This window comes from Xenopus laevis, chromosome 9_10L (assembly GCF_017654675.1).
Source record: "Xenopus laevis strain J_2021 chromosome 9_10L, Xenopus_laevis_v10.1, whole genome shotgun sequence".
NCBI lineage: Eukaryota > Metazoa > Chordata > Amphibia > Anura > Pipidae > Xenopus > Xenopus laevis.
Genome location: NC_054387.1, coordinates 54,230,132 through 54,243,439, shown reverse-complemented (window position 1 = coordinate 54,243,439; position 13,308 = coordinate 54,230,132). Strand labels below are relative to the sequence as shown.

The 13,308-nt window shown below is 42.1% G+C and overlaps 1 protein-coding gene across 5 annotated transcripts in view; it reads right to left on the bottom strand.

Annotated features, from left to right (window-relative positions):
* The window catches only part of pitpnc1.S (phosphatidylinositol transfer protein, cytoplasmic 1 S homeolog), a 58,577-nt gene that overhangs the window by 7,272 nt on the left and 37,997 nt on the right, over positions 1-13,308 (bottom strand). For all 5 annotated transcript variants that reach the window (XM_041575642.1, XM_018234388.2, XM_018234385.2 and 2 more), the window contains 4 exon segments: positions 11,786-11,874; positions 10,344-10,351; positions 6,640-6,711; positions 2,935-3,030 (listed from right to left, as the gene is read on the bottom strand). In XM_041575642.1, coding sequence (XP_041431576.1) covers positions 2,935-3,030; positions 6,640-6,711; positions 10,344-10,351; positions 11,786-11,874 — 265 coding nt within the window.

The following is a 13,308-nucleotide window of genomic DNA, read 5'->3' as shown; positions in this document are numbered from 1 at the left end:
GTCAGTGACATGTTTATGGGTCAGTCCTTCCTAGACCCAAAGTGTACTAATGTCAGTGACATGTTTATGGGTCAGTCCTTCCTAGACCCAAAGTGTACTAATGTCAGTGACATGTTTATGGGTCAGTCCTTCCTAGACCCAAAGTGTACTTATGTCAGTGACATGTTTATGGGTCAGTCCCTCCTAGACCCAAAGTGTACTAATGTCAGTTACATTTTTATGGGTCAGTCCCTCCTAGGCCCAAAGTGTACTAATTTCAGTGACGTATTTATGGGCAAGTCCTTCCTAGACCCAAAGTGTACTAATGTCAGTGACATGTTTATGGGTCAGTCCTTCCTAGACCCAAAGTGTACTAATGTCAGTGACATTTTTATGGGTCAGTCCTTCCTACCTTCCTAGACCCAAAGTGTACTAATGTCAGTGACATGTTTATGGGTCAGACCTTCCTAGGCCCAAAGTGTACTAATGTCAGTGACATGTTTATGGGTCAGTCCTTCCTAGACCCAAAGTGTACTAATGTCAGTGACATTTTTATGGGTCAGTCCTTCCTACCTTCCTAGACCCAAAGTGTACTAATGTCAGTGACATGTTTATGGGTCAGACCTTCCTAGGCCCAAAGTGTACTAATGTCAGTGACATGTTTATGGGTCAGTCCTTCCTAGACCCAAAGTGTACTAATGTCAGTGACATGTTTATGGGTCAGTCCTTACTAGACCCAAAGTGTACTAATGTCAGTGACATGTTTATGGGTCAGTCCTTCCTAGACCCAAAGTGTACTAATGTCAGTGACATGTTTATGGGTCAGTCCTTCCTAGACCCAAAGTGTACTTATGTCAGTGACATGTTTATGGGTCAGTCCTTCCTAGACCCAAAGTGTACTATGTCAGTGACATGTTTATGGGTCAGTCCTTCCTAGACCCAAAGTGTACTAATGTCAGTGACATGTTTATGGGTCAGTCCTTCCTAGACCCAAAGTGTACTAATGTCAGTGACATGTTTATGGGTCAGTCCTTCCTAGACCCAAAGTGTACTAATGTCAGTGACATGTTTATGGGTCAGTCCTTCCTAGACCCAAAGTGTACTAATGTCAGTGACATGTTTATGGGTCAGTCCTTCCTAGACCCAAAGTGTACTTATGTCAGTGACATGTTTATGGGTCAGTCCCTCCTAGACCCAAAGTGTACTAATGTCAGTTACATGTTTATGGGTCAGTCCCTCCTAGGCCCAAAGTGTACTAATTTCAGTGACATGTTTATGGGTCAGTCCCTCCTAGACCCAAAGTGTACTAATGTCAGTTACATGTTTATGGGTCAGTCCCTCCTAGGCCCAAAGTGTACTAATTTCAGTGACGTATTTATGGGTAAGTCCTTCCTAGACCCAAAGTGTACTAATGTCAGTGACATGTTTATGGGTCAGTCCCTCCTAGGCCCAAAGTGTACTAATGTCAGTGACATGTTTATGGGTAAGTCCTTCCTAGACCCAAAGTGTACTAATGTCAGTGACATGTTTATGGGTCAGTCCCTCCTAGGCCCAAAGTGTACTAATGTCAGTGACATGTTTATGGGTCAGTCCCTCCTAGGCCCAAAGTGTACTAATGTCAGTGACATGTTTATGGGTCAGTCCTTCCTAGGCCCAAAGTGTACTAATGTGAGTGACATGTTTATGGATCAGTCCTTCCTAGGCCCAAAGTGTACTAATGGCAGTGATGTGTTTATGGGGGCAGGAATAAGTACAATGATAGGACGGTTTTTGCAAGACATTGTCTGGCTCTTGTGAGTGGAACTAGTTGCAGAGCAGATTATATACTGCAGGCAAGAGGTTCTGCCTCACAAGTCCATTTCCCGCTGGAGTGCAGATGAGTAGGCGGCCCTGCATGGTGCAGCAATGCGGCAGAAAACAACACTGATTTGCATGGATGGGAGCAGCTCTGCAAACTAAATGAGGAGCTCAGAAAACTCCCAAACTGTCCCAAATGGAGAATCCAAATGTGTCTGCTGGCTAAAGGCAACCTGTTCCCAGTAGCAGGAATCCTGGGGCTGTATTGTTGGCTCTAGGCAAATGCTGAAAGAGCGGCAGAATCATTCATCTTGTCTGCATAAATACAGTTAACCCATTCAGTGCCATATTGGCTCCAGCTTTCCTTCTGTCCCTATAACATATATCTGTAAGTCTGGGTCAGTGCCTCTTGTCTGAAATTATTTGTCTCCGAATATTACTCTCTACATCATACTAAAAGTTAATTTAAAGGTGAACAACTCCTTTAAGGGTTAGATGATCTGGAGAAAGGAGAGGTCCCTGATCACTGGGCTAACTGATCATGTTCCCTATTTCTAGCTATGAGTGTCCCTGCTTTCGGAATAAATCTTTACATTTCGACATTATTCACTATATAAACAGTAATGGCAGGGGAAGATATAAAGGGATACAAGTAAACCAAATGAGACAAAGTCAAGTTACCAGCACCATGCCCAGTCCCACCCACAGCGCCATGCCCAGTCTCATACACAATGCAAGCAATATATGTCTGATCATGATGCAGTGACATAGTAAATAGCCTTTTATGTCTAAAATGAGAACTGCCTAAAGGCCAGTAAGACAAACAAATATAAAGGAGTTGGATATGTATCAGCCTCTGGGGCAGTTGAGTAAGAAAACACCTTGGGTTTGTCACTTTAGATGAGACCCATTGGAAACACAGTGTGAATAACAGCTCACCTGCCCTGAAAGGATAAATTATGGTATAATGATGTGCAATCATATTTGTGGGCATTACTTAAGTGGCGTCTCTTGCGGGAAAGCAGTGTTCTGTATTCTATTAAAACAGATATCAGAATATGGACTGTATGAATACTTTGTTCATCAGAGATTCAGGGCCTGCAATATAACCAGGCCAAGCATAAGGACTCTTTTATCGACTGCGACTGCGCCACTCACCTCTGACTCCTTGTAATATCGCTCGGGGATCTCATCGTATGCAATATCTATGAAGCAGATTTCCCTCTCAGTGTCCTTGGCTTCCCTCTCAAAGATCTGCACAGGAAGAACAATTTGTTATTAAATCGATTGCCCTAAAGTATTCCAACTCTGTGTCATCCAGCTATCCCAATGTAATATATCCCAGATCTATCATAGCACAGTGATACAAGTATACAAAGTACTGAATTCTACAATGCACAACTCTTTCACTCTACTGATGGTGAAAACTCCTTTACTCCCACAAATGAATCACTCATTCCCCATCTCTTGGTAGGGGATCCCTTAACCTTACTGCCCTTACAGTAAAGAAACCCTTCCTATGCTGATGGTGAAACTTCCTTTCCTCCCACCAATGAGTCACGCATTCCCTTCTCTTGGAAGGAATCCCATAACCTGACTGTCCTTACAGTAAAGAAACCCTTTCTGTGCTGATGGTGAGGTCATTTTTTCCTCCCCCACCAATGAGTCACTCATTCCCTTCTCTTGGTAGAGAATCCCATAAACTGACTGCCCTTACAATACAGAAACCTTTCCTTTGCTGATGGTGAGCCCCCAGCAGGCTTAATAGTGCAGCATTAGCCCCACATTAGGTTTCATGCACCTCAACATTGTGATCCTACAGAAACTTTATCTAGAAAGAAATGAACTACCTTCTGCCAGCAATCAATTCTCTTTTCCTCAGATTTTCAGGCAAATGAGGCTTCTCCACGCAGCATGGAACAACTAATGGAACGTGCTATTGATCTCATGTGACCTTATTGATTTCATGATGGTTTCACTGATGTTATGTGATTTAGCATTTCCCCAATATTTCTGTTTAAAGTTTTTATCGATTCTGCTGGAAGGTATTTTGTTAACCACTTGTCAACCAATCAGTCAGCAATTCATTTATTCTTACTACTTGTAAATAATTCCTGGGGTCATATGGGCCAGGAACATTCTTCTATGTATATATGTATTTATACATATGTGTGGGTGGTGCCATATTGTTTCCCTTAGGAAATAATATTCCTTCTCTGAAATAAAAAGTTCCAGCAGAACTACGATGAGGTGAAATAAGTGGTTTATTTGTTACACAAAAAAAGGCCATTCCTTCTCAATATATTTGAATTTATACATATGAGAAAGAGGTGCCATATTGTATCCCTTACAGTCTAAGGGACACGGTAAGTTATACCCTCATACTGTACTGTCTAAGGCTTAGACAGTACAGAATGAGGGTATAACTTACCGTGTGCCCAGAACATTCCTACTATGTATAAAAATAAAGGCACAATATTGTATTCCCTTATACAGTACTATAAAGGAAAAGAATATGGTAGCCTATATATATATATATATATATATATATATATATATATATATATATATATATATATATATATATATATATATATATATATATACAGTATACTGTATATAAATACACCAGAAAGAAATGCTCTGGGCAGAAAGTACATTTTCTTTACACTGTAATACATGTGGAAGGGGTGGGAGGGATCAATAAGGAATTCAGAGTATTTGCTGTATTCTCCTGCAGTTTGTGCCATGCATTACCATACCTTCCATTAGATGGCAGTGAAGACTGTCCAGTTTCAAAAAGGAAATAAAACTAACATTAATAGCTGTGGCATGTGTGTTGAATAAAGTATCCCCTATTGTTAGGCTGAGTGTTTTTTTTACAGGTCATGGAACTCGGGTGACTTCTAGTATCCTAATTAGGGATGCATCGAATCCAGGATTCGGTTCAGGATTTGGCCTTTTGCAGAAGGATTCGGATTCGGCTGAATCCTTCTGCCTGGCTGAACCGAATCCTAATTTACGTATGCAAATTCGGAGTGGGGAGGGAAATTGTATGACTTTTTGTCACAAAACAAGGAAGTAAAAAATGTATTCCCACCCCTAATTTTCATATGCAAATTAGGATTTGGTTCAGTATTCGGCCAAATCTTTCACAAAGGATTCGGGGGTTCAGCCAAATCCAAAATAGTGGATTCGGTGCAAACCTAATCCTAATATTTTTCAACAGAGGGTATTTTATTTATTATAATACAAAATTTTCAGTGATTCATGTGACAGAAATGACATCACTAAGCTCTGTTTATATAGTGAATAAAGTACCCCCTCTTGTAAAATATAAGGATATTATAAGTTACTGAGGAGTTTCATGACCATATAAAAACATGAGGCCGAAGGCCGAGTGTTTTTATAAAGGTCATGGAACTCCAAGGTAACTTCTAATATCCTCATATTTTGCAACTGGGGGTACTTTATTTATTATAATACACAAATTTCAGTGAGTCATGTGACAGAAATTACATCAGAACTCACCATTTATAACTGATGACATCAGAACTCACCGTTTATAAGGATATAATTTACAAGATATTCATAGCGTTTGTGTATTATAATGTTATAATTTACAGGATATTCATGGCTTTTATGTAATGCTATTCGAGGACAAATCTCCTCTTCATCAAGCGAGGAATCTCCCTGAAATGCCTTCCCACCGGCTAGAATGTGAATCGCCGGCGGGATGGCACTCGGATCGCTTTGTTTTCCGTAGTCGCCCGAAGTTGCCTCACGAGCAATCCAAGTTCCATCCCACCAGCAATTCACATTCTAGCCTAGCGGGAAGGCATTTTGGGGAGATTAGTCATCTGAACAGGAGGAGATTTGTCGGCGTATTGGGCGACTAATCTCCCTAAATAGCAGCGTGTGCCAACACCCTAAGGTAGGGAAAGAGTTCACACTCACACACCCAAGTGCTTCCAATAAAGTGAAAGAGGAAACGGCTAACTCAGTAACAGTTTTGGAAGGAAAAGGAAATCATTGGCACCCAGGGCTAATGCTAGCAGGGCAAGCCCTTGCTGTTTTTTTGCGTGATTGGGGAGAAAGCGTGCTTGACAAAGGGGGTCTCTCTCTCCAAAACATTGTATCACACAATAAACCAGTAAGGGCTTGCCTTGCTAGCATTTCCCGTGTGCCAGTGATTTCCTTTTCCTTCTTTTATATACATATACCGTGAATATCATGAATATCCTGTAAATTATATATAACCTCGGAGTTCCATGACCTGTATAAAAACACTCGGCCTTCGGCATTGTGCTTTTATATGATCACGGAACTCCTCGGTAACTTACAATATCCTTATATTTTACAATAGGGGGTACTTTATTAACTATATAATGAGCACACCTGGGACCCTAACAGTCTAGCAGTGGAGCCCCTTGGTTGTGTATCCTTCATACAGAGAAGTGACAAACATACACAAGCAGTTGCAGTCTGGGTCAGATTAAAATTTTGGCCTCCTGAAAAAGGTTTAAAGCAGTGACTATTTTCCATTTTCTTTACTGGACAATACAATGTTAAAGCAATTATTTTGGCCAAAGAACTTAGTTTTTATCTGCAATTATCCATGATAGGGAGCTGCCATACTGCCTGCCCCTGCTAAGGTCTAGATATAAATCATCTACACTCATAATAGCAGCACCCTCTAGAGGTCTAAACCTGGTTTCTAGTTGGGTCCTATTGCCCAGGATGTGAAATGACAAGACTGACATGTAGTTTGGGTTGGGGAAAGTTGAAGAATACAACAGTGAGACCTTGCACTGGTGGTGCACTCTGAGGCTAGGGTGCAGAGACACTATCGGGTATACTCACATTGTCATTGCTTCCCTTGTTATCTTCATATTTGGTCTCTATATGGATGGAGAATTTCGGCAAGAAAGAGCACTGTAAGGAGAGAGACATGGTTATTTCTTGTGTTGGAAAATGTAGAAATGCAAGTGCCCAGAGCTTTCCCTTACCTCCTGGCTTTGCATCCTAGGTAGGGACAGTCTGTACAGGACTAGACTGCAAGCTCTCAATAGTCAGACAAATAGCCACTGACTTTGTATTCTTGTTAGGAGTCATTACAGGACTAAATTGCAAGGTCCTAAAGCTCAATTTATATTACCCACTGGCTTGGTATCCTTGCAAAGGGTCTAATTACACAACTAGATGGCAAGCTTTGCTGGTGGTACTTGCAGAAGTGGCTGCATCCACTTCTTTGGGTTGTTTAGCACCAACATGACAAACACTGGTCCATCCTGCATTAAGAAAAGGCTCCCTGCTTTATCCCAAATAGTGACAGGAATAACTATTTATCTGGTACATTGAATTGGTCCAAGAAAGGGCCCCCAGTTTATCCCAAAGAAAGAAAGAAGAGTATAATTTTTATCCCAACAAAGAAATGGTACCCAAAGGGTGGCAAGGATTAGATAAGAGTGGTAGCCAGCATTAACCCCAGAGGGGTGCAAGAAAGACCCAAGTGGCAAGGCAAAATTGGAACCAGAAAAGAATGGGTACAATGTGTGGCACAAGCCAATTCTATAATCATCTCCCTCCTGTAAGGGTGTCATTTTGTTGCTTTGACAGTAATGTATTTCCCCCACCCCATGTGAGCGCCTGTCACTGTACCGAGTTTCTCCCGACCTGTCACAGAGGCACAAGTATTAACCTGTCATTTGTAGCCAATCATCAGGCACTTGCATGTCCCTCTGTGTAATTATCCCCCAGTGTAATCACCTTCCCTAAATATCACACTGCCTGTCTGATATGAATATGTGACAGGGCCCCGTGGCCCCCACTTTAGAAACTGAGCTCAATTCCAGACAGATATTTCAATAAATTCTTCTTCTTAAAAAATTAGGGAGCTGCTGCTTCATTCACAGAGATGGGCTGAGGAATTGGCACCTGCCTGACCCTCATTCCTTGTATCTGAGCCCCTCATTCATGAGAAGGGAAAATAGTCACACAGAGAAGGTGAAATCTGACCAGACTGCCAATATCTCTGCCTGCCTCTAGTTGCTTGGTAATACTGGGCACAAACATTCCTTTCTCGGCATTAAGCAAGTCTATGTGGGGTTACCAAGTGACAATTTTATCATTAACTTCAAAATCAATTAAATCCAAGTGCCTGGGTGCTTCTTGTAACACCTAACCCTGTAAAAACCACAGGGGTTGATGTTTCCATCCAGCAAGGAACATAAATCTGTAACAATATTAGTGTCTCCATACAGTTTTGCTGGTAGTTTGGCCAATTTCCCCTCACCCCGTCACACATTGGGACAGTGAGGGAACCTGAGTTTTTTTCATTAGTTGTATTTACAATAAAGTTCTACTCAAATTTATAGATCAGTACCAAGTGCACCATGTCTAGGCACAATTGCTCATGATCAGGAGCATCTTGACCTGTCTTCACCTTGCCTAGTACCATACCCTGTCCTTTTTACTCCACCTTTCCTTACTGTCTCCATATTGCTCTTCTGTCGATCCTCCTTTTCCCCCGCCCCACATTTGTGTCTATATATTCTGCCTCCATCTTGGACTACTGTCTCTCCTTCTGTCTTCATCTTGTCCTGCTCTCTTTACCTTCCATTTCTGTCAACCCTTCTGCCCTACCTTGTCTTAATGTCTCCTAATTCTCCTTTTGGTTCCATCTTGCCCTACTGTCTCCATGTCTCCCCAGCAATACTGGGCCCCAACTTGGATGAAAAGAAAAATACATTTTGGCAAACTGCTTGTCTCCTGATTCGAGCAGAAACTGAAGGGTCATGAAACAATGTATTTTTAGGGTCTTAGAAGACGTCATTCCACCAGATACACAAATATATTTTTTCCTGTTGCCAGGCAACCGTGTCTCAGAATTATTAGTCTGATTTTCTCCTTGTTTATGGCAAGTTCACTTGGAATTTCAGACAGCTGGTATTCTTTGCACATCGGTTCCCAATATCACTTTGTGCCAGAATGAAGCAACTTACCAGCCAGATCTCTTAGTCAATACTGGGGGGATACATACTTAGCTGGAAAGCCAGCTCCCCACCACTGCTCAGAGAATTCGGGGCCACAGACTTACTGTTGGCTTATTGAGGTTCATAGGCTAAATTTCCCTTTCCATTAAATATTATCATTTAAATCAGTGCTGTCCAACTTCTGTGGTACTGAGGGCCAAAATGTTACTGGCCTATGTGGTCGAGGGCCGATAATGGAAGTCAGTGTTGGCCACACACCCACTGAAACCACACCCATGTTACCACGAGAACTTTTAAGATCATATCCACATTAACGGTGGTAGCACACCAAAAAATCAAATGGTTGGTACTTACTGCAGGGAAATTCCTCATCACTCATATGTGAAAAAATGAAGTCATGTTAAAACATACCCTTAAATCCATATGCCTCATCCTCCCCTGTGGATAATAGAACAATCCCCAACACATGATTAACCACCTTAGGGGCCCTTAACAATTTCCAAATGCTAACAAACCCCAAGAACAAACCCCTAACAGGCTTAAATTCCACAGGTAGCGTAGGGCAAGCAGAGAATGGCACACCCAAGTAGCACTGGGCAAGCAGAGAATGGCACACACAAGCAGCACTGAGCAAGCAGAGAATGGCACACACAAGCAGCACTGGGCAAGAATGGCACACACAAGCAGCACTGGGCAAGCAGAGAATGGCACACACAAGCAGCACAGGGCAAGCAGAGAATGGCACACACAAGCAGCACTGGGCAAGCAGAGAATGACACACCCAAGCAGCACTGAGTAAGCAGAGAATGGCACACACCAGCAGCACTGAGTAAGCAGAGAATGGGACACCCAAGCAGCACTGGGCAAGCAGAGAATGGCACACACAAGCAGCACTAAATTTATAGACCCGCTCCGATCCAACGATGACATCACAAAAGGGGAGGGGCAGGCACTTGCCTATAAAACCATAAGTCTAAGGTAGCGGGCAGGGAAAGCAGGCTCAACCTGAACCCGCCTGCAACGTGTAAATGGTGCAGTGAGGTCATCGGCTCGGCCTGCACATCATTAGTGCAGTGACATCTAGGAAGTGCAGAAACGGAAGTGAAAGTATCGGACTACCCTGCATAGAGGTGGGGTAGGGTTGGTCATTTTTTGTTATTTGTTGTTTTTGAGTTATTTAGCTTTTTATTCAGCAGTTTGCAATTTCAGCCATCTGGTTGCTAGGGTCTATCTATCTGTCTGTCTGTCTATCTTCCTATGGCAGTGACTGCACAGATGAATAGATTAATGGGATTGCGACCGAGTAGAGTATAAGAATCTTGTACAGCCCCCAAAGTGCTGAGGCACCATGAACCAGGAAGGGCCCCCTCCACATTGATATTACAGTCTATACCCAAGCAGTAAGGACACCTTTCTTGTATTGTGAGGGGCAATCTTTTGCAAGAAACACTGCACTTTGCCTTCCTATGGTTTCAGCTATCCCTGAACCCCACCTCTATCCCTGCTGCCTGACCAAGCCTGGGCACCTCTGACAATGAAAAGAGAGAAAGAAGGAAGAATAGAGACACTTACCGTATATTCTGCTCATGGAATCACGGACCAGGGATGAAGCAGAGAGAGAGAGAGAGACCATTAATATGACTGTTATCAGCATTATTGCACAACAGACATAACCAGTTATGGATTGGTCACCCTGGTCCCTGGTACAGCTGTGTTAATAACGTGGCACAGAGGCCACTTTCAGTCAGTGCTTCATCTGCTTTTCTCGAAATCAGCTGGGGATTTGGCAAAAAAGAATCTAACCCCCCCCCTTCTAGTTATCTGTACAGACATTATGGGCTAGATCTTTATTTATACAATTGTATAAATTTTATTTATACAATATATAGAGAATGAATGTTCTGAGCAAAAAATAAGCTATACCTTCATACTTTACTGTCTAAGCAGGGGTCCCCAACCTTTTTAACCCGTGAGCCACATTCAAATGTAAAACGAGTTGGGGAGCAACACAAGCATGAAAAAGTCCCCTGGGGTGCCAAATAAGTGCTGTGATTGGCTATTTGGTAGCCCCTATGTGGACTGGCAGCCTACAAGAGGCTCTCCCTGGCACTATACTTAGTTTTTATGCAATTAAAATTAGCTTTCAAGCTGAAAATTCAAAAATAAGCAACTGCTTTGAGGACACCGAGAGCAACATCCAAGGGGTTGGAGAGCAACATGTTGCTCACGAGCTACTGGTTGGGGATCACTGGTCTAAGGAAACAACATGGCAGCTCTAAGCCTCATAGGAATTCTTCAGTGTAAAAACAAAACGGGGTAAATATACAGGCAGTGGCATAACTATAGAGGAAGCAGACCCCGCAGTCGCAGGGGGGCCGGACTGTGGGGTCTGCTTCCTCTGTAGCTAATAAGAAAACCCCTCCACCCTAGTCCCTTTCTTACCAGCAATTAATGGGATGCAAGTTGGGACGGGACCTGGGTGGCAGGATGGGGATCGGAGTGAGATGGGCCCCTCCAAAGGTTTCTTGCAAAGGGTCCCAACGCACTTTAGTTAAAAATGTTTTCATTATAGTTAGTTGTCCAAAAATGTCATCTATAAAGTATAGAGTAAACTAATTTCTATGTAACTGCTTTGTAGCTCTCTGATTGGTTACCAGTCAGTAACCAATCATTGACTTGAGGAGGGTAAGGGTCATTTGCTTTTGAATCTGACCTGTATGTTAAGGATCAAAAGCAAACTAAATAAACAGTTATGTCCCATTTGGCCCTCCTTCAAGTTGTCAACGGACTAAACGTTTGAGAGCTGTAAAGCAGGATGTTGGATTCTGTCTAGACATCCGATCACTACAGCCTTTATAGATTACATTTTTGGCTAACTTACTATAATAGAATTTTTTTATTTTTCACAGCCTGTTTATATTTTTACACTGAACTGTTCCTTTATGCACAGGAGAAACACTGCTAGCGTCACACAGAATATTTGTTTCCCCTCCCAGCCCTGCCCTATAGCTTACCTGTGATTGTGTAGGGATAATAGTTCCATGCCTTTTCTGTCACATAGAAGATCTTGGGGACCACAGCACGTGCCCAGCTTGGCAATTTGCTGCCACAAAGATATAAAAAAACAATTAGATAGGGCAATGCCCTTTGCAGCATGAGACTGAACAAGCACAGTGATCACTCTCTGTGGTGGTGAGAGATCTATAGAGTCCATTATGCAGGGGATTATCTGAGCATTGGGAATCTAATTATCTACCTAGCAAGAACCAAACATGGAGATGCCTCATTTTCCCTCTTAAGCCCAAGAAATAAGAAAAATATAAATTGTGAATAAAAAACAGGTAAAACGGATGATTAGCACAAGCCATATTTACTTCAGTCATGATGCACAAGAGGCTGAGCTTCTTTTTTTGTCCTCATAGGGTCTCTCTGCTGAACTACAGCATCTGTGTGAAGATGGCACATTATGGCAAATGTCCTTAGCAAGACTGCATGAACGAAAGTGTAGGTGGGGCCTATTCTGGAAGGAGCAGTTCTCTTTTCTTTCATTAAATGGGGTGGAAGTTGAAGACATTCTGAACCAGGGTTAAGAGATATTGCCCTCAGACTGGTCTGCTGAGCAAAGGGCCCTTTGGGGCAGACCCAGCTGCGACTCCACAGCTATTGAGTCAAGGCAACTTCTCCAAATACTACCCAGACACAACCTGGATTCCTTCTCCTTACAGAACAGCAACACATTTCCAATGGTACAATGTGTGTGTCAGCCATTATCCTATATTCTCATAAAGCACTAACATGCCAGGCAGTGCTGAACATCAGAAGCAACAAGTTTGCTGCCCTGCAGAGCTTGCAATCTATCTGCAGAGAATAGAGAAGTAAAGTGTGGTGTTAGAAAAAATTATTTCTGAGAATTTAGTAGCAAATTCCCTTTCCACCCCACATTAAAGTTCCAGGCTTAATAGGTGGGAGCACAGTATCTGTGACAGGAAGTATTTAAAAGCAAAAGACAGCCCTTTGATGCACAATGATCAGTGCCATTAACTTCAAGTATGTTATAGAACAACCAATTCTAAGCCACTTTTCAATTGGTCTTCATTCTTTCTTTTTTATTGTTTTTATTGTTTTTGAATGATTTCCTTCTTCTTCTGACTCTTTCTAGCTTTCAATTGTGGTCACTGATCCCATCTTAAAACAGATGTAAGGCTACAAATTTATTGTTATTGCTACTTTTCTAGTCAGGCCTCGCCTATTCATATTCCAGTCTCTTATTCAAAAATGCATGGTTGCTAGGGTAATTTGGACCCTAGCAACCAGATTGCTGAAATTGCTAACTGGAAAGCTGCTGAATAAAAAGCTTCATAACTCAAAAAACCGCAAATAATAAAAAATGAAAATCAATTGTAAATTATCTCAATATCACTCTCTACGTCATACTAAAAGTTAAATTAAAGGTGAACAAACCCTTTGATTCTCATAAGAGCAGGCCAAGAAGGCTCAGTAAGTCAAAGGCCACATAATGAGGCAGGCTTTTATATCG